The sequence below is a fragment of the Nyctereutes procyonoides genome, unplaced genomic scaffold (assembly GCF_905146905.1).
Source record: "Nyctereutes procyonoides isolate TBG_1078 unplaced genomic scaffold, NYPRO_anot_genome, whole genome shotgun sequence".
Taxonomy (NCBI): Eukaryota; Metazoa; Chordata; class Mammalia; order Carnivora; family Canidae; genus Nyctereutes; species Nyctereutes procyonoides.
The window spans coordinates 25575477-25594467 of NW_026575134.1; the positions used below are offsets into that span (position 1 = coordinate 25575477).

The window sequence follows — 18991 nt, forward strand, 5'->3', positions numbered from 1 at the left end:
TTAATTAGAGGTGGAGTATCTATTCAGCAGGATCTTATAAAAACCATGATGTAGATCCATACGTATGGATGTTAAATACAAATCCAGGTAGGCCGAGAGCAGATTAAAAAGAGTATTTGGAGCATAAACCCATTTCATAAAAGAAATGTGCACAACACCCCAAATACCGTATGTATTTCAGGTGGGGGGGGATGAGTGACTGGTTTTGTAGGGTAATGAACAAATAAAGCAAAGTAGGACTACGCAAGGTGGGCATCGCCCTTCCTCACTGCCTCTTTATTGATTTTAACTCTTTATATGATTTTGGAAGCACCAACCGGGGGCTGGGCCCGACCGGAGGCTACACAGAAACTGGGGTGATCAGATGCCGCCGGACGCTGTGCCAAGCAGTCCCTGGACATGGGCGGGGCCCGGGGAGCCCTGCGGCCGGGGGTGCAGGAGGGCAGTGGAGGAGGCTCCCCGCTGCCGGGACGGGGCTGGGATCCCAGGCATGAGGGAGGTGAAGCCCCCAGGCCGCCCCGGGAAGGCTCGGGCACCCGCCACTTACACGGCAGGAGCGGGACAGTGGACAGGGGAGAGGGACGAGGGAATAGACTAGGGTCGAGGGTTCTGGGCGTCACCCCCTTCCTCGCACCCCAAGGAACAGAGCAGCCGGGCCTTGGCAGCTGCAGAGGCTGAGTCTCGGCTGCGCCAGGCCGCGGCCTTGCAGGTAAGGGGCGGTGGGTCCGGCCCCCCAGCAGGGGCACCTGGGGCGGGACGGGGGGGGGGGCGCAGACCTAGCCCTGGCGCCCGCCCGTTGTGGCTCCTTTGCTTCCCTCCCTGTGCCCCCGTTTTCTGCGGGGCCGGCGCTGGGGGAGGTGCCGCTCAGGGGGGGCCTTCGGGTGCCGCGCCCAGGTGCCGGCGTCCACACTGCGGCCGGGGTGGGGCTCGCGCGGGGCCGGCCCCTGGGCGCGCTGGGGCGTCCCACCTGGAGGCCTCTCCCCCAGGTTTGTTTTGTCGTCTGTGCACTCGGGGCGTGGGGAGACGGCGGGGACGGCGGGGGGCGCCGTGCGGGGGCTGCGGGGGGCAACGTGCGGGGGGCAGCGCCCGGGGCCCCGCGCACCCCTGGGTCAGCGCGAACCGAGCCCTCCGCGGAGGCCCCCGACGGGCCGCCTGCACCGAGGAAGGAGGCGCCCCTCGGTCCGCACCGCGCCGGCCTTCCCCCCGCGGGCGCAGGGCTCCGGGGCTCGGGCGGGGGGGGGCAGGAGCGCTCCCCGCGAGCGGACCCCCGGGGGCGGCGATGGCCCCGCGCAGCCTGGGCGCGGCCGGGTCGGTCCGGGGACGGGAGGTCGGAGCCGCCCCAGCGCTGCCCGCCCGGGCGCCCCCCGTCCCGCTCCCGCGTCCTGAGCCTGCGCCCCGAGGCTTGGAGGAGTCAAGAGCTTGGAGGAACGCGGCCTGCAAATAGACGGACTTTATTCGTCTCGGCTCGGGAGCCCCCGGACCGGCCCCGGGACGAAGGTCGTGGCGTCAGCGCCGTCCGCCGCCGTGATGCAAAAATAAATATCCGTCCCGCGGCGCCCGGCCCGTCCGCGCCCGGCAGCTCCGACGGTGCGTGCGGCGGGCGCGCGGGGCGCGGGGCGCGGGGCCGGGCTGTGGGCTGCGGGCTGCGGCGGGCGCCCCCCGCACACGCCCTTCGCGCCGTCCGTGCGTCCGTCCGAGCGAGCGTCCGTGCGGGCAGCGGCGGCGGAGCGCCCCCCCGCCCCGCGGCCCCCGCCGTCACACGGCCGAGTCCGAGTCGCTGGAGTCCAGGCTGTTGCGGAGCCTGCAGGCGCCCAGCGGCTCCCTCTGCAGCGACAGGCTCTGCGTGCTGCGGCGCAGGCACTCCAGGCTCTGCAGGAACGAGCGCCGCGCCTTCTCCTCCTCCAGCGGGGACGCGCCCTCCTCCTCCACCTCCTGGATCTCGTCGAAGGTCACCGGCTGCGTCTTGAAGCGGGACTGGCGGGGCCGCCGCAGCCGGGCCTTGCCGCGGGCGGGGCGGGCGGGCCGCGCGGGCTGCGGGAGCTCGGGGCCCAGGCCGGCGCAGGGCGGCATCACCGCCTGGTAGCTGCAGCCCACGCGCGGCGGCTCCACGGGCGCGGCGGCCGCCATGGCGCTGCCCGCGGGCTCGGGGCCGGGCGGCGGGGCGGCGGGGCGCTCGGGGGGCGGCGGCGGCGGCGGCGGGGCGCCCCGGGGGGCGGCGGCCTGGGGCTCGCGGGCCGGGGGCTCCAAATCGGCTGCGGGGCGGCGGCGGCCCTGGCGGGCCCGGGCGGCGGACTCGGGCGGCGGGCGGGGGCCCGGCGGGGGCGCGGGGGCGGGGGGCGCGGGGCTGCGCTCCGGGCCCTGGGCTCCGCGCCGCGGCTGTCGCCGTCTGCCCCGCGGGGCCCGCGCGCCGCTTATATAGCCCGCTCCTGCCCACTCGCCGCGGGCGCCGCCGCAGCCCCCGCCCGGAGAGCCTGCGCGCCCCGCGCCCTTCCGCCTGGCGCCGCCCCGCCGCCCCGGAGCACCCGCCCGGCCCCCTCCGGAAGGCACGCCCCGCCCGCGGCGCTCCGGGAGCGGCGGTGGGGGGGGGAGGGAGAGGGAGGGGGGAGGGGGCGGGGGCGGGGAGGAGGAGCGGGGGCGCCGCGGGGGGGCCGGCGCGGGGAGGGCAGGCCAGCGGCTCCGGCTCGCAGGGCCCGGCACGGGAGGCGGCCGCGCTCCTCTGGGCCCCGCCTCCCCGCTGCCGGCCGGCTCCGCCCCCCGCCGCCCCGCCCCCGCCCCCGCCCTCATCACTCGGAACGACGACGCCCCAGGCGCCCGGACAGCAGCGCCCCCAGCACCCGCAGGGTCACCCGTCCCCCCCCCGCCCCCAGCCCCACCACCCCGGCGCCCCCCGCACTCTGCCCGGCCCACCCGCGAGTCCCCGGCGGACGCCCGCCACCCGCCAGCGCGCCCAGGCCGGCCTCAGCCTCACTGGGGACCCGCGGGCCAGCTCGGGGTGCCCCGGCCCTCAGCAGCGAGTCCCTGAACACGCCCGCGTTCCCGTTCCCGGGTGCAAGGGCGGCGGGGTGGAGACTGCGGCCCGGCCGGAGGCCCCTCAGCGCCCACAGTTAAGGTGACCCCGAGACACAGGAGTGACCCTGCTGTGGCCCACTAGGCCCACTACGGCCGCCCTGCCTGCGGCCGCCTCTCACCAGCCGGGGAACCACACTGTGTCGCGGTCATTTACACACGGGCCTCGGCACAGAGGAGCCCGGCCGCTCCCCCAGGCACGGCGGAGGCAGCGGGGTTGGGGCTGAGATGCCCCCAGGTGCTCCAGCGGGACCCTGTGCCCTGGGCAGAGAAGGAACCGGAGTGTGACGGTGGGACAGGAGGGTGCTCCAGGCAGCGGGGACCGTGCAGAGGCTCTAGGGCAGGGAGAGCATGGCTCCTTCCAGGAGCAGTGACAAAGCCCAAGTGGCTGATGCAGAGCGGGAGGGGGCGAGGAGGAGGCCAAATGGGAGGCCTGGGCAGCCACGGTTTGATCCTAAGGCAGTGCTGAGGCGCGGGGAGCCTGGGCACGGAGGCTACAGGCGGCTACAAGCGCCGTCACATCTCTAAAAGCTCACCGCGGTTGCCATGTGCAGCGCTGACTGGGGGGCTTGGGGAAGAAGCAGGGAGCCCACTTACAAGAGTGTGACATCACCCCCAGATACGAGGCTCGGATGACGTGGACTGGGTGAGGGCAGTGGGCAGGTAGGGAAATGGGCAGATGTGGGATTTGTCCGGAGGTACAGTGAGAGGACTGGATGGGCTGCTGGGAGGCACCCAGCTTTGCTTCCATGGATCTGGCCTGAGCAAGTGCCAGGCGGGCAAGTGTAAGCCGGGGATGGGGGGTGGGGGAGAGCAGGCTGGCGAGGGGTGGGGCCTGGAGCCTGCCACTAACCCTCAAAACCCCCCACCTGAGGCGGCAGGGCCTGCAGTGCTCTTATCAGAACTGTATCATGTGACAAAAAGGTAATTTATCTAATCTTAAAGTCATTGTATTTGGGATTTTTTTAAACAGCAGTTTAGCAATACTCTAATACAGAAATTGGTACCAGCAATGCAAAACTGCCAGGTATAAAAACCCTAAAATAAGGGCGCTGGGTGCCTTAGTCACTGAAGAGCCTTGGGCTCAGGTCATGATCTCAGGGTCCTAGGATCGACCCCCACATCCCACATCGGGCTCCCTGCCCAGGGTGGAGCCTGCTTCTCCCTCTCCCTCTCCCTGCCGCTCCCCCGGCTTGCGTTTGTGCGCACTTTCTCTCTCCCTCTCTTTGTCAAATATAAATAAATAAATAAATAAATAAATAAATAAATAAATAAATAAATAAATAAATATCAATCTAAAAAAAAAAACCCTAAAATATGTGGCACTGGCTTGGCCAACAGGTGGTGAGCAATCAGAAACAAGGAGCAGAGGATGGAAAGCTGGTGACCCTTGTTATGCTGTGACAAAACATTTATTAAAAACATTACCTGTGATCATTTGGAAGACGGGCCACATGCCCACTGAGCCTGTAATTCTCAAAAGACGGTTGGAAAGAGCCAGAAACACTTGCACGTGTTGGCTGCTCAACGATGCTTTTAGCAAGGTCCTCCAGGGCACAGACTGGCTAGCTTGCGGGAAGAGGGGAGCAGAGGGGAGGCGATCCAGGGACCCGCTGCTGTCGGGGTGGGCAGCCCCGCTGGTCCTGTCCGAAGAGCAGGTCAGGCTGCGGGGCTCGCGCCAGGCTGGGCTGCAGGCCGCGCACCGGGCCGCGTGGGCAGGGCCTCTGTGGCGAAGTGCTGCAGTCGTTGGCTCGTTGCCTGGCCCTGCGCTGCGGTCCATTATTTTCGATGCCTTGAGGGTAACTTTCATTTAACGTGAGAGAGGGGAGCGGACAGGGCAGGTGGACCGGGGCGAGCAGGAGGAGCTCGGGGGTGGCTGCGCCCGGGCTGATGGAGGCCCACGAAACTGCAAACCCGCACGGCTGGGCTTCAGAGCTCACGCGTGTTCTGGTGCTCAGAGAAGACAGGCTCTGCTGCCCCGTCGGCGGTGCTGGGGAGGAATGCCCACGGGCGACCTTGCCGGGGGCAGTCGAGGGCTGGGAGGCGCAGGGCGGAACCTCCTCCACCGCCAGGGCAGCGAGGCCTCCCCATTCTAGAACGGGATGGTGGCGGAGCTGCTGGCTGTTCCCCAGGTGGGTCACATTTCCCAGCCTCCCTTGTAGCTAAGGTAGGGCCATGTGTCAAAAGATCGTCTGTGGAATGTGAGTGCAAGTGGGCAGTCCGACGTGCTAGAGGAAATTCCCACCCCAGGCTCCCATCCCACGGCTTCCCTCATACGGACTAAGTGGCCTCCTAAGTGGCCTCCGGGTTAGAGGATCCCTGCAGGCCCTTGGGGCGGAGCTACCACCCCCCGAAACACTTCCCCTGGGCCTGCTCCCTGAGGAAGTCCTCACCTGGGTATTCTTGACTACTCTGGTTTCGGGTCTCTATCCTAGTGACTCAGCCTTGTCCCAGCCAAGAGAGCCCTTAGCCACCCAGGCCAAGCAGGACGCTGGAAGAGCCGGGAGGAGTGAAGGATGGAGGAAGGCGCGCTGGGGGCAGCCACCCCTGCGGGTACGGTGAGTCAGTCAATGACTCGGAGGAGCAACGTCCAACACGGTGACAGGGAAACCAGGGAAGCATGTCCGAAGGCAAGAGAAGGATGCTTCTAGAAGGAGGAAGCTGATGAGAGTGGGAGTCCAGAGACTCCCCCTAGACCGGCCCACCTGACCGTCCCATGTGGCCTGGGGCAAGCCGCTTGCCCCGCACTGTCGGAGCAGTCTCCCCTGGCCCCCGACTTAGCGCTGAGCCTCGGTCACCACACGAGCAGCCTTCTCACCCGTTTGCTCCCCATCAGGGGGCCGCCTCCCCCAGCAGCCGGGCCAGCGCAGGCACCTGGCAGGTGCACCTCCACTCTGCCCCCTCCACCGCGACCTCGCTCCCAGGGCCATGCCAGCACCTCTGGACCCCCAGTCCCCGAGCCACCACGGCCTGGGGCACCCTAGGCCACTCCGCTCAGCTCCCCCGGATGAGAGACTCCCCATCTCCGGCCTCAGGAGGTCAAAGTAGGAAGGGAGGAGGCCGGCCCTGTTCTCCCCCACTGGCCCTGGGGGTCGGGCCTGGGGCCTGCTCACTGGGCCTTCCGGGGGAGGGAGGCACGGGGAGAGAGGTGGCCCCCCCCCAGGGACGGCCTCTGAGCTCCCACCCCCACCGACCCCCGCCTCCATGCCGCCGGGCTGCCCCAGCCCCGCTGTGCCCTCCAGACCTGCAGGAGTCAGCCCAGGGCCCCGGTGGGTTGGGCCACATGGCCCTGGGGTCCAAGGTCGCTGTGGCACGAGCTCACTCCCTGCCCTGAGCAGGCCAGCCTGCCAGCACCTCAGCACCCAAGCAGCGCGGCTGGGCATCGTTGCCAGCATGACACACTCGTCCGCCTGGTGGCACGAGCTCGTGCTCAACCCTCCCCGCAGGAAGCTCGGCTCCACGGGCGCTGGAGGGTAGAGGGTTCGGGAATCCTCTGTCCGCCTGACTCCCAGGGCCAGGGAGGGAGCAGACAAAGCAGCTGGCTCCGGTAGGCAGCGTCCCAGCGTTCCTGCCACGGCCACGCGTGCTCCTAGGGGCCCTGGGGTTTCAGCTGTGTAAGGGGCGCCGCCCAAGCCCGCCTCCCTCCAAGGGTGCTCAGGCTGCCCGTGGGGGGAATGGGGCGCCCCGGCGTCGGCAGGGGCTCTCGGCCTCTGGGCCTTGCTGGTCGGCGCGGGCTCTCTGGGACGGACGCAGTGGCCTCCCCTGGGCCCACGGCGCAGGGGACAGCCGTCACAGGGGGGGTTGGAGCAGCCCAGGGTCCGCGCCCTGCCCCTGCTGCTTTGTGTGTGCCTCGGGGGGGGGGGGCTAGTCACCAGAGGGGGACTCGGTGCTCCGGGGCTTGGCGGGGCCACTCTCAGCGCCTCGTGTCCCCAGCCCCAGCAGGCGTGCCCGACGCAGAAACTGTGCTCACCGCCTGAGCACCTGTCTCCCGTCCGCTGCTATGCCGGCCACGGCACCCGACGAGTCCGACATGCAGGGGGCTGCGGATCGGCTCGCTCACCCTGGGCTCCAGGGCCTTGGAGCAGCTGCCCCCACCCCTGGCCGGCTTCCTGGGGCCACCAGCCCTAACGTCAGGATCCTCAGAGGCTCAGGGACAAGGTGACCCATCCACAGGCCGTAGATGCTTCCCCTGGTGCCGGACGGTGGCCAACGGCCCAGGCGCAGGCTGTGGGGCAGGCTCGCGTCCCTGGGGGGCTGCAGGGGAGCAGATGGGGCAAGAGGATGGGACCAGACCACCGAGGGGCCTGGCCACCACCTCCCCCACCAGCCCCAACCACGCTCTGGCTTTTGGGCAGAGCCTAGGTTTAAAAAAAGCAACCACCAGTTCTTCAGCTATTAACAGGGCTCTGTTGCCAAGGAGCCTGCAGCACCCCGGCCGGGTCGTCCTGGGAGCAGAGGCTGGGCGCCACGGAGGTCCCGCGCAAAGCTGGCAGCGCCGGGGTGGAGCAGTTCTGCTCACAGGTGTGCCTCTGCGTCTGGGGGCGGGGGGGGGGGGTTAGGCCCCCTCCTGCGACCACTTCGCCCCCCTGGCCTGGCCGGTTGCCAGCTCGAGCCCTGGCCAGTTGGGTCCCCGCACACACCCAGGAGTCTCCCCAGAGTTGATCTCAAGCCTCCAAAGGCTGAACGTGGAGACAGCTACTCCAGATGCTGCTGTTTTATGGGGGTGTTTGGTCCCCACTGTGCATGTCCGTGTGCACATGTGAGTGCGTGCATCTGGGTGGATGCAGTGGGAAATGTGAATGTGGTGGAGGGGAAGGGAGGGGTCGGCAACAACTACCACCTGAGTGCCAGGCTGTCGGGCCTGCTGAGCCACCCTCACCTCGTGCCCCCAGGAGCCTCCCTGCAGAGCCTGTGGCTTCGGCCTCTTACCACCTGCTTCCGCCTTGCTCAGAATTAGCACCTCGTCTGGTCTGGTACGAGTGTGAGCACAGAAGTGTTTTGATAATTTTGCTGGAGAGTTGCCATGACAATCCTCAGCAAGCTCCAAGAGGGGGTGTCAGTGTGCATGGGAGGGAGGGAGGGGGAGGGAGAGAGGGAGGGAGAGGGAGGGAAAGGAGGGGGAGGGAGGGAGAGGGAGGGAGAGGGAGGGAGGAGGGAGGAGGGAGGAGGGAAAGGGAGGGAGAGGGAGGAAGGGAGAGGGAGGGAGAGAGGGAGGAAGGGAGAGGGAGGGAGAGAGGGAGGAAGGAAGAGGGAGGGAGGGAGAGGGAGGGAGGGAGGGAGAGAAGGAGGGAGGGAGAGAGGGAGGGAGGGAGAGGGAGAGAAGAAGAGGGGAAGAGGGAGGGAGGGAGCCCAGAGGCGTGGAGAGGGAGAACTTGCCAAGGCGGGGACAGGAGCCAGGGCGGCCCAGCAGGTGTCACCAGCCCGCAGACACCCGGGGCAGCAGGGCCGCTGCGCTCCCAGGGGACCCCGAGCCCCACAGCCCGCGGTGCCCGTCCAGCCACTGGGCTCCGCCCGTCCGAGAACTGCCGCCTGTACGGCCCGCGGCGTCCCCTGTGTCCCACGACCGAGGCCGGCCCGAGCAGGGGCAGGGGGCAGGGGGCAGGGGCAGGAACGGGTGCGCGGCGGGCCTGGCCGGGCCGGGCGGGAGCGGCCCACGACCGCGGATGCCCTCCCGAGCGCCGGCTGCCCGGGACCTGCGCCGCCGGCCCGTCCCCGCCTGGGCCCTGGGCTCCCGCCGCAGCCCCGGCCCGGTGGTGGCGAGGGCGCGGCCAGCACAGCAGCCCCGGAGCCGCCGCCAGCGCCCCGCCAGTCCCCGCGACGCGGGGGGCCTCGGCCTGGCGCCGCCTCCTCCAGGACGGCCGCGGGGCAGCGCCGGGCCACGAACCCGAGGACGCGGAGCTTTGCAAGGAGACTCCGAGAACCCGGGCGGAGGGATCCCTGGGTGGCCCAGCGGCTTGGCGCCTGCCTTTGGCCCAGGGCGCGATCCTGGAGACCCTGGATCGAATCCCACTTCGGGCTCCCGGTGCATGGAGCCTGCTTCGAGACCCTGGATCGAATCCCACTTCGGGCTCCCGGTGCATGGAGCCTGCTTCTCCCTCTGCCTGTGTCTCTGCCTCTCTCTCTCTCTGTGACTATCATAAATAAAAAAAAAAAAAAAAAAAAAAAGAACCCGGGCGGAGCGTGGGAAAGGTGCCCGCGGCCGCCGGGAGGCCCCGCCCGCCGCAGCGTGGGCACCGCGAGCTGCCGCGCCCGTGGCCTGCCCGTCGGGGCCGCGGGGGTCCTCCCGGGCCCAGCTGCGCGCGGCCTGTCCGGCTCTGGCCCCGCTGTCCCCGCCACGGGCCCCGCACACGGAGCTGGGGTCGCTCCCAGGCCCGCCGCCGCCGCAGCGCATGGAGTCCCGGGCTCCCGAGCCTGGGCAGGGGGTGGGGCGGGCGCAGGGGCTGGCGGCGGCCCCAGGTGCGAGGCCGTGCGACGGGCGGCCGCCCTGGGGCCCAGGCAGGGGAGGCCCGAGGGAGGCCGCGGTGACCCGGCGGGACCGGGCACCCGAGGGCCGGCGCGGGAAGCAGCTTCGGGCGCCTCGGCTGCAGCGGAACACGCCGCGGGGGCGGGGACGCAGGCTTTTTTTTTTTTTTTTTACCGTGGGTTTTGGTCAAAGAAGCTCCTCCAGGGACGCCGGTGGCTCAGAGGTCTGGCCCCCCATCGGCCCAGGGCACGACCCCGGAGTCCCCGGGCGCGCGGACTTCCCTGGCGGCGGCTTGCAGGAGGCACCGGGTTAGGGACCCGGCATTTCCGCTCCAGCGGCTCAGGGCGGGTCGGGCCCGGGCCTCGGTGGGGGAGCAGGAGCAGTGGTGGGTGCGGGTGTGGGTGCGGGCGTGGGCGGTGGCGGCCGCAGCCAGGGCCTCCCTCCCAGCTCCGTAAGGGGCCTCCGCTGTTCTCACCCGTGGCTCGGCCTGTGGGGGTCTGGCTCCTGCGATCCTGGGGTCCCCAGCGGCCACGCTGCTCTCTGCTGGGGCTGCCCTGCCCCCCCGCTCCTCCTGAAAGCGGCCTGCAGCCCCCTCCCGCCGGCCAGGCCCCGCAGCAGGCCACCTAGGCCGCCCGTATCACCCGACAGCCCTCTCCACTGGCTGCTGCCCCTGCGCGCAGCCCTTCCCCACAGCTGCCCCAAATCCCATCTCGCTCGGAGCGCAGCGGCGCTGTCAGGGCCCCGTGGTTCACATCTACCTTGTCACCGAGCTCCTTTGCCAAAGTGTGGGTCTTGTTTTCTCAGCAAAGGACACAAGACACAGTCTCAAGGCTGACGCTGCCGGAGACAGACTGAAGGCTGGCGTGCTCCGGGCAGGGCGGCCTGCTGCCTCTTCCTTCCTGGACAGAGAGGCCTCGTGGGGGGGCCCTGCGTGGGGCCTGAGCGCGGGGCCTGCTACTCCCGGTGCTCAGAGCGCAGCTGGGGGTTCTCAGGTGTGCTCAGCACCACTGGTAGAAGCAGCTGGCAAGCCCTTTCTGGAAAGCCACGGACACCATAGATTCAAGGCTTCACGGATACACAGAGCCTTCCAACTCCGGGCAAGGACCCTGCTTTTAGGGACGTACTCTAGGAAATAATAATGGACGGGCACGAAGGCCAGCCACAGGACAGCAGCCTAAGTGAGGGGGTGCTTCTGTTTCCTGAGTTGCAAAATGAGGATAAAAATAGCTCCTGGCCCCAGGCCGCTGTGAGGGTTAATAGTCATGAGGCGATACAAGTTTGGCACTGAACACAGCCTGGGCGCCATATCCAGGCTCTGTAGAAACGTTACCTGTTCTTTTTATTTGAACTGAAGTCTGAATGAGGCCAAAGCCTGGGCTCTTAGCTACCACGCCACCCGGCCTCCCACGGGCCCCTCTCCTGATTTCCAAAACTCACCGGTTACTGATAACAGCAAACACCACCCCAACGTCAATGACGATCTAAATATCCAACGTGATGGCACAGGTTAGAGACCACCACGACCAGACACAACAACACTACACGGCCACGCAGAGCCATTTAATGGAGAGCGATTAATGTCCCGACGGAAGAGCAGCCCGGGAGCTCAGCGGGTTAGCATCGCCTTCAGCTCTGGGGGTGACCCCGGGGTCCTGGGATCGAGTCCCCACAGGGAGCCTGCTTCCCCTCTGCCTGTGTCTCTGCCTCTCTCTGTGTCTCTCATGAATAAAAAAAATATTAAAAAAGTCACATACTGATGTTCTTTTTTTTTTATGGTGAAAAAATTTATATTTAGATTTATAGCCAGCTGGACTCAGTTTAGATGATCCCAATCTGATCAAGGTGCTGACCTTGGCCACATCAATGTCATAGAGCTTCTTCACAGCCTGTTTGACCTGGTGCTCATTGGCCTTGACGTCCACAATGAACACAAGGGTGCTGTTCTCTTCTGTTTTCCTCATGGCTGTTCAGTAGTCAGGGGAACTTGATGGCATAGTGATCAAGCTTGTTTCTCCCAGGGGTGCGCTTTCGAGGATACTTGGGCTGACTTTGGGGCGCAGGGTCTTGGGCGATCGGAATGTAGGTGACGTGCGGATCTTCTCTTGGTGACTGTGCAGCCTTTCAGCACCGCTGTCTTAGCTTTCAAAGCCTTTGCTTTTTGGCTTCGGGTTTGGGAGGGGCAGGGGCTTCCTTCTTCATCTTCAGCACCATCTTTGTGAAAGGATGCACTGATGTTTTTTTTTTGCACTGATATTCTTAATAGAAAAGGCTAGGAAAGGAGGAGTTCCGTACAAAGTTGCTTTTTTTTTTTTTTTTTAAGCTACAAATACGTACAAAAAACACTGCAAAACGTGAAGAGCTATTTGTGGTCTCTGGTTGTAAAGTTACAAGTGATTTTCCTCTTATCTTTCTTTTTAATTTCTTGCAAAAGAACACATACTGCTTTTGTAGTCAGGAATAAAAACAAATTTTTTTTTATAAAAACAAAAAAAAATTTTGAGAAGGAAAATGAAAGCCATGCTGGCTTACTTGCATCTGTGACGGGAGGGTCATGTCCTCCTCTTGTATGTTCCCCGCTGCATCTGACACATGCTCTGTGGACGTAAGAGCCCTGGTCCTGAACCACGTTCCAGCCTGGCAATACTGTTTAACCTTCCAGGCCGAGGCGTTCTGCACAGAACTTGGTGCCAGCAAGGACGAGAAAACCAAGTGACTGTGGGGGTGCGTCCGAGCCTGGCTGGCGACCTGTCCCCCAGGCTGAGGACCCTCCAAGGCAGCCCGGGGAGAGACAGGCAGTGGGGTTAGGCAGGGGACCAAGCCTAGAGCATGTGGCGGGGCTGCGGGGAGCACGGGGCCCTGAGGCCAGGCCGCTCTGGCACCTGGGAGCGCTCGGCCCCGTGGCCTCGGAACATCCCAGGAGACGCCTAAGTGCAGCCGGATCTTGACAATTTTAAGTTGTGGACAATTTTCATTTCGGCCATCCTCCTCCCGAAGCTCCTGGGCCTCCCTCGCTGTTGCCCGCAGAGCCGTGAGGCCCCGGAGCCCACCAGGGGCACAGGCAGGGGCACAGGCAAGGCACAGGGCCGCGGTGGGCGGCAGAGGCACAACTCGCCCGCAGGAGGCCGGGCTGCGGTCACCAGGGCACGTGTGGAGTCCCACTTGGGGCCAGCAGCCCGGGTGACCAGCCACAAAGGAGGCCTGGCGGGGGGGGGGGGGCGCGGGCCACGAGCTGAAGCCACCCGGCTCCCTGCCCCCACTCGGCTGCCGTGTCCCCACTGTTCCCGGTGCCCGGCGCCGAGCAGCCCTGGACCTTGGCCTCCTGATCAGGGCGGGGGCAAGCAGCCTGCCAGCTCCGGCCCCCCCCTCCCCGCCCCGGCTAGACCCGGGGCCTCCGCACCTCCTGCGGGCCTCCTGCAGGTGTGGGGACCATAGGCTCCCGCCAGAGACGGTGCGGAGGAAGTGGGTGGCCAATCCCCAACATTGCAGAGGAAACACTGCAGTTTCCTCTCCCCAGCAAGAGCGAGGGCGCGGGAAGGCATTCTCGGGGGCCTGCCTGGGCATCCGCAGCATGAACCCCGGGGCCAGAGGGGGAAGCCCCCCCCCTGCGGCGTCCCTATCCACCCCTCCCACGTTCCTCTGGCAGGGAGGCGTGTTCTTGGGGGGTGCGCACTCCCCTCCTGGAGGGCCCCACCCATGCCATTCTCCAAGCACAGGCGGGCGCAGGGTGGGGGCTGGCAGCACAGGGACAGATGGGTCGCCACGGCCCGGGACGGGGTGGCCAGCCCTACACTGCCCAGGGTGCACAGCTTCCACCGGCCTGCACAGGGGCGTCCTGGCCACGTGTGCTGCCCCGCAGGCCGCTCTTGGGGTCTCTGCTGCTCCGGTGTGAGGACCAAGAAAGCAGCCCCTGCAGCCCCAGGAGTAGGAGCAGGGGCGGAGGGAGAAACCGAGGCCGACTCTGAGCGGAGCACCCAGCCCATGACCCGTGCGACTATGGCACGAGCCAGATCCTGAGCCCCCGAGCCCCCAGGCACCCCCAGGCCCAACGCAGGCCGGGGAAGCCCCTTCTGGCTTTCACCTTTGCTTCTGCTCAGAAACCTGTAATCTGCGTCCAGAGGGACAGCTGGTGGGATGAGAGGCCAGGATCCTGCCTGAACACACCCACGCTTCTGGAGGCCCCAGGAGAAAGGGGACCAGGCGTCCAGGAGTGTGACAGGGGCTAGGGTGACGGCACAGACGCTTCTGTAATGACGATGTGGTCACTCATACCGTGCACAGCACCGAGAAAACCGGCTTTCCAGGAATGCTGCTGCAAGCATCCCATCTAAGTGCCCCTGCTCCCCACACTGCTCCCGGACACCAGGCCCCTCACCGACCGAACAGTGACGAGGAGGCCGGCAGGGCACCGAACAGGGGCGTGGGCCAAAGCCCGCTGGAGAGGAGCCCGCTCCACTCTGAGGGACGAATGCCCGCGTCATCTCCCTGCTGACCTCACACAGGGCGCCGCGTGCCAGGCTGGGCTCCAGCAGCCACCGACGGGCTTCACGCGAGGGGTCTTTCTAAAGAGGAGATGGGGAGAGGGGCACGGCTACGGCCCAGGCCCGTCCGAGGGCAGCGCGGGGCTGACTCATGTCAAGTAAAGATTCAAACCAACAAAATGCATCGCTATGGAAACATTCAGCTTTTTCAAAACCATTGTTCAGAAAAATAAAGCAATCAAGACTTCAGATTCAACACTTCTCAAGTGTTTATGACCAGAAAAGGCAATGTGGGTCTTGGATATTCCGCAGCCAAGTAAAGCTGCCAGACTCAGCGGGGCAGAGACCCATCACGTGCAGGATTCCTCCACAGACCCCCTGGGGCCTCTGCTCAGCACAGCACCCTGTTCTGTGGCGATTCAGGGCACAGAGCCACGCACTGAGCAGGGCCAGCCACAGGGGCCAGGAGGCCGCGGACTCAGGGGAAACGTCAGGGTTACGGGCTGTGATCCAAATGCCACCGAAGTCAATGGACCAGGTTTCACGGCGGAGGATACACAGATGCTGGCTGCTGTTCTGAGGCGGCCTGCCTGTCGTCGAGGCGCTTCCAGTGCACCACCCGACCCGTTTCTTTGGGCCACCTGCTCGCCACAGCAGTACCCTCGTGAAGTATGAAGCGTGATGCTGACTTTGGGTGTCCTCGGGGGCCCCAGATGTACTCACAGGTAAGCATGAAGAGGAAGGGGCCACCACCCACCGGAGTTTGCTGGGATACCACCAGGAAACACGGTCTGGGTCACAGGAAGGGTGGATGAGATTTATCCAACTTGCCAGAAACTGGGTTCTGAGCCCCAAAATGAACTTCCTTAGTTAAAGGGCCAGTTAGAGCTGCTAATGATTAGGAAGAGAGGAGATGCAGAGGCCTGCCCTCGCATACGGGAAAGCAGAGGACAAACACGGGGGCCTGGCAGGGGCCTAGGGTGAGCAGGGCCTAGGGTGAGCTCTAGCAGGGGCTTAGGGTGAGCGGGGCGGCCAGCTCTGCAGGAGCGAGCGCAGGGGTCCAGGTTCTCAGGGATGCCCGGCAACTATTGGGCCTACATCCATCATGGCGGAGGAATAAGCACACAGTTTAAGGGCTCACCTGTGGTCTGAATTCTGGTTCTGCTACTTCCAAGGCCTATTACCTCACTCTACCCTGCTTGGGGGACTCAGCTGCCGGTCTCTGCAATGGGAAGAGCATCCCTCTCCTGCAGGGCTGTGGGGAGGATGAAGGATGACATAGAAAGTTTCCAGGACAGTGCCTGGCAGGTTACTAAAAATCAAAAAAGGGCAGCAAACAACTAAGGGGGTTTTTCTTCACGGTACGTTGTTATATTTACTTCCTCCGTTTTACAAGCGCTGTCGGCAAAGTAGCTCAGCCCCGAATTCCTGGCTAAGATTTACGGCCAGTAAAACACAGCGGCAGGTTGGTGCGGTCACGGAGAGTCCTCGGCCAGGTTCTGAAAAGTCCTGTCCAGTCCTAAACCCTGTGCTTTAACTCCACGGCAAGTATCTGCTTGTCATTTCAAAAGGGACATCATCTTGTGGTTAGAGGAGAAAAAAAAAAGGCAGTCCTACCACCGGGTGCCGAGAAACAGAAGATGCAGTTGCTGCTCTCAGATGAAGATGCCCCGGCGGTGGCCCGGCTGCGGGCACAGAGCACGCATCTGTCTCCCTGGCAGCCCCAGCAGCGACGAGGGAAGAGATCAAATGTGCAGCTGACATGAGGGGAGGCCCTGACCCTACCTTAGGAGGGACGCCGTAGGACCGGGGACCAGCTGCGGGTTCTGTGGTCTACGGGGGCGGAAGAGGAATTTCCCGATGTCATGCATCAGACTCACAACCCAAGCTGGCTGTACCACCCTGGCCAGATTTTGTTTAATAGGAAAACAGCCAGGAATTAGAGGCTTTATTTTATTTTTATGGTAATTTGTATCTCCCTCCCCGAAAGGCTTGGTGTGATGTTCAGATTTTATAAAGCGCTGAGCATTTTTTACAGAAAGGAGCTATCCACACGCAAAACATCACCAGAAAAGGGAGGGGGTGGGAGGGAGCTAGAATCCGACAGAGAGCAGGGCCTGCCTGGCCCAGAGTCCCATCGAGCTCCGGGGAAGAGCCTCCAGCCAGTGGCAAGTCCCACCATCCCCGAGACCATGCATCTTACAGCCCGAAACACAAACAGGATCACAAGCAAGAAGCCTCTACACATTTTCCCAGCAGGCAGCCAGGGAAACTCTAACTCTCCTGCCCTGTTTTCATCCCTTTAATTCCATTTTCTTTCTCTCGAGTTTTCCATATCTTGGTTTGGAATCAATCCTGGGCAGTGCTCTTAGGTCAAGAGGTCAAGATGACACCTGATTTATGATGCAACACAGGGCGGCCACCCTGTTCTGTTTTGGGAACCTCGGTGACATCACGGACCAACTGTGGGATCTCGGGAACTTGTGTCTAAGAGGGCAGACACAACTTGTGTCTAAGAGTCAGAAGACAGCTTTCGTCACAGGGCTCCCGGAACCTAAAGAAAAAATGACTATTGGGTAACAGAGTGTGTCCCCAGGGGACTGCTCCTGCTTCTCTCTGGCTTGGGCTTAAGTGACTCAAGTCGTTCTCCAGGGGAAACTCATCTGTGCAGGACAGCTGTCACCAGCAGGACATTTGCTGCTCTTCAGCCTAAATTTCTCATGACATCACTCCATTACTTCTCTCTCCGAGGGGACAGGCTTCTCTCGTGTTACAAGTTTCCCGGTGGCTGCCTGCAGATGGCTGGGCTACCGGACGAAGCCTCTGCTCCTTATTCAGAGGCCTGTACCCAGCGTGTCCCAGGAGGGAGACTCGGTTAGATGAAGTGCTCCCGGAACACGCAGCTTTCCATTACGGAAGCGGCAAGCCAAGACACTGGGCCGTCGAGGCGGACTTCACGAGACTCGGCGAGGCCTCCTCTGGGTCCGGGCAGCAGTCTGCCTGCCGAGGGCTGCGGTCGCCGACGCCTGTTTATATACTACTTCACGGAATCACAAGGAGCAGACACGTGCGCATTTACCCTGGCGGCAGGGCCCACTCAATTGCCTCAAACGAAGCAGGGAGGGCAGGAAGAAACGGTCCACAGACAAAATCACCCGTGAGCACGGCCACAGCAGTTTTTAATTTGCCTAAAGAAAATATGTGATTTCAAGATGCGATCGGGGAGCAGCGTTCCTGCGGTGAACAGAGCACGCACACGAGCCGCTGGCCGTCTCTGAACAGGACTCCGAGCTGGGAAGCAAATCCCACCCCGTCTTCCCTACAGCCACCCCACGAGATGAGCTGCACCAGCCTCTGCAGGTTTCTTCATGGCAGAAGGTGTGCTCGGCGTCAGCACGGCTGCTCTCTCAAGGTCTCACACCACCAGTGCCTCCAGGGTCTGGATAAACCGTCCGAAAGGTCAGGTTTATTCTCAGTTCTCTAGAGTGGTACTCTCTGGGGACTCGGTGCTGAACAGAAATATAAATAACGCTGACATAAACACATTTATGACGACAGGACGATTTTGATTTCACCCCCCCTCGTCCTCTGTGAGCATCAGTAAAGGATCTGAAGTCTCGTGGAGAAAGGTTTTCTTCTCTGAAGCCAAGCCCCCCCCCCCCCCATCACTCCGATAAGCCAGCGCCTTCACAGGGAGGTCTGTATCTCTTGTAATCGTGGATCTTCCTCGCAGCTTCCTGCCACTTCCCACATCTCCTAAGCACATAAGCGGCTGAGCGCCAAGACGGCCATGAGCCCGCACTCCCGTGCTAAGCGTTTACGTGAACTTGCACATCCTACAGGTGACCTGGCTTTAACACACGCAGGCCTAAGATGTGAAGCTGTGCTAGCCACTGGCTACCTGAAGCTATTGAAACGAATTTAACTTAAATTAAAAATTCAGTCTTTCAGCACACTAGCCCCATGTCAAGAGATCAAGAATAGCTGTGGGTACTACACGGGGGCTTAGGAGACGCAGATACTTCCCCCGTCACAGAAAGCTCGACCGGACGCCCCTGCTGCGGATGTTTGCTCTGTAGAATCAAAACTCCTTGAAAATGTGCCACTGTCCTGCCTCTCGATCATGATAAAAGCAACTTGCTTTTCACCATATGTACTAGGGAAAGTACTACTCGTGGCCATCAGGGCACTGCCTCCGTGTGAATCCAAATTCCTTGCATGTTCTCACCTGCCAGTCGGCTTGTGTGGCTCCTTCCATGATTAACAAGGTCCCATGATCCAAGGGTATCTTCAATCTTTCCACATATGTGTAGTCTCCGTTCTCTTCCTAGAAAACAGCATTCATTGCACTACATTTTCTGCTTGTGTGATCAAGATGCAGCAGAATCTGACAATGGTCAAGGGACGTGAACCTCTGCTCAGCTAGACTGCAGGGGTTCACCTATTGGCTCTGTGCATGGCAGCCGCTGGGCCTTAGGCAGGTTGTGTCACCACTCTGTACCTTAGTTTACTCATCTGTAAAACGGGGACGACGACACGACCTGCCACATCGGGCTGTTTTAAGCCTCCACTGATGCGATTTGCGTAAGTCACTTGGAGACTGGCACATATTAAGTACAAGTGCCAGATATTATCATCATCAGCATCTAAAATGAACAAGAACCCGTTCTGGCCTGTGAAGAAATTAAGTCACTTACACAAGAACTCTTTATGTGTGTTTTATGCTGCGCTCTGTATTTTGACATAGTTAGTGTGGAAAAAAATGGGCTTTTAAACAAGACGTGGTGTGATGAGTTCTCATCGCCTTTTTAGAATTTATGCTAATTCACTAATCATGCCTATGTTAAAACAGTTTACAACTCTTCCTATGGCTCCTCTGGCGTCTTGGAGATGTATTCTTGTTTCTTTCCAGAAGCGTCAACAGCAAGATTTTCTTAAAGAAGGGAGCTCTGGCTTGACCCGAACACTGCTGCAAACCGGGACT

General features: G+C 63.0%; 2 protein-coding genes across 6 annotated transcripts in view; both read right to left on the reverse strand.

Annotated features, from left to right (window-relative positions):
• Positions 1–224: 224 nt before the first annotated feature.
• CUNH11orf96 (chromosome unknown C11orf96 homolog) lies at positions 225–2161 on the reverse strand. Its single transcript, XM_055301067.1, has one exon. The coding sequence runs from the start codon at positions 2125–2127 to the stop codon at positions 1756–1758; it is 372 nt and encodes a 123-aa protein (XP_055157042.1). The 5' UTR covers positions 2128–2161; the 3' UTR covers positions 225–1755.
• Positions 2162–17158: 14997 nt separating this feature from the next.
• The window catches only part of ALKBH3 (alkB homolog 3, alpha-ketoglutarate dependent dioxygenase), a 35055-nt gene continuing 33222 nt past the window's right edge, over positions 17159–18991 (reverse strand). For all 5 annotated transcript variants that reach the window (XM_055300811.1, XM_055300810.1, XM_055300812.1 and 2 more), the window contains 2 exons: positions 18236–18334; positions 17159–17516 (listed from right to left, as the gene is read on the reverse strand). In XM_055300811.1, coding sequence (XP_055156786.1) covers positions 17415–17516; positions 18236–18334 — 201 coding nt within the window. In that variant the 3' untranslated portion in view covers positions 17159–17414. The remainder of the gene's footprint in view (positions 17517–18235; positions 18335–18991) is intronic.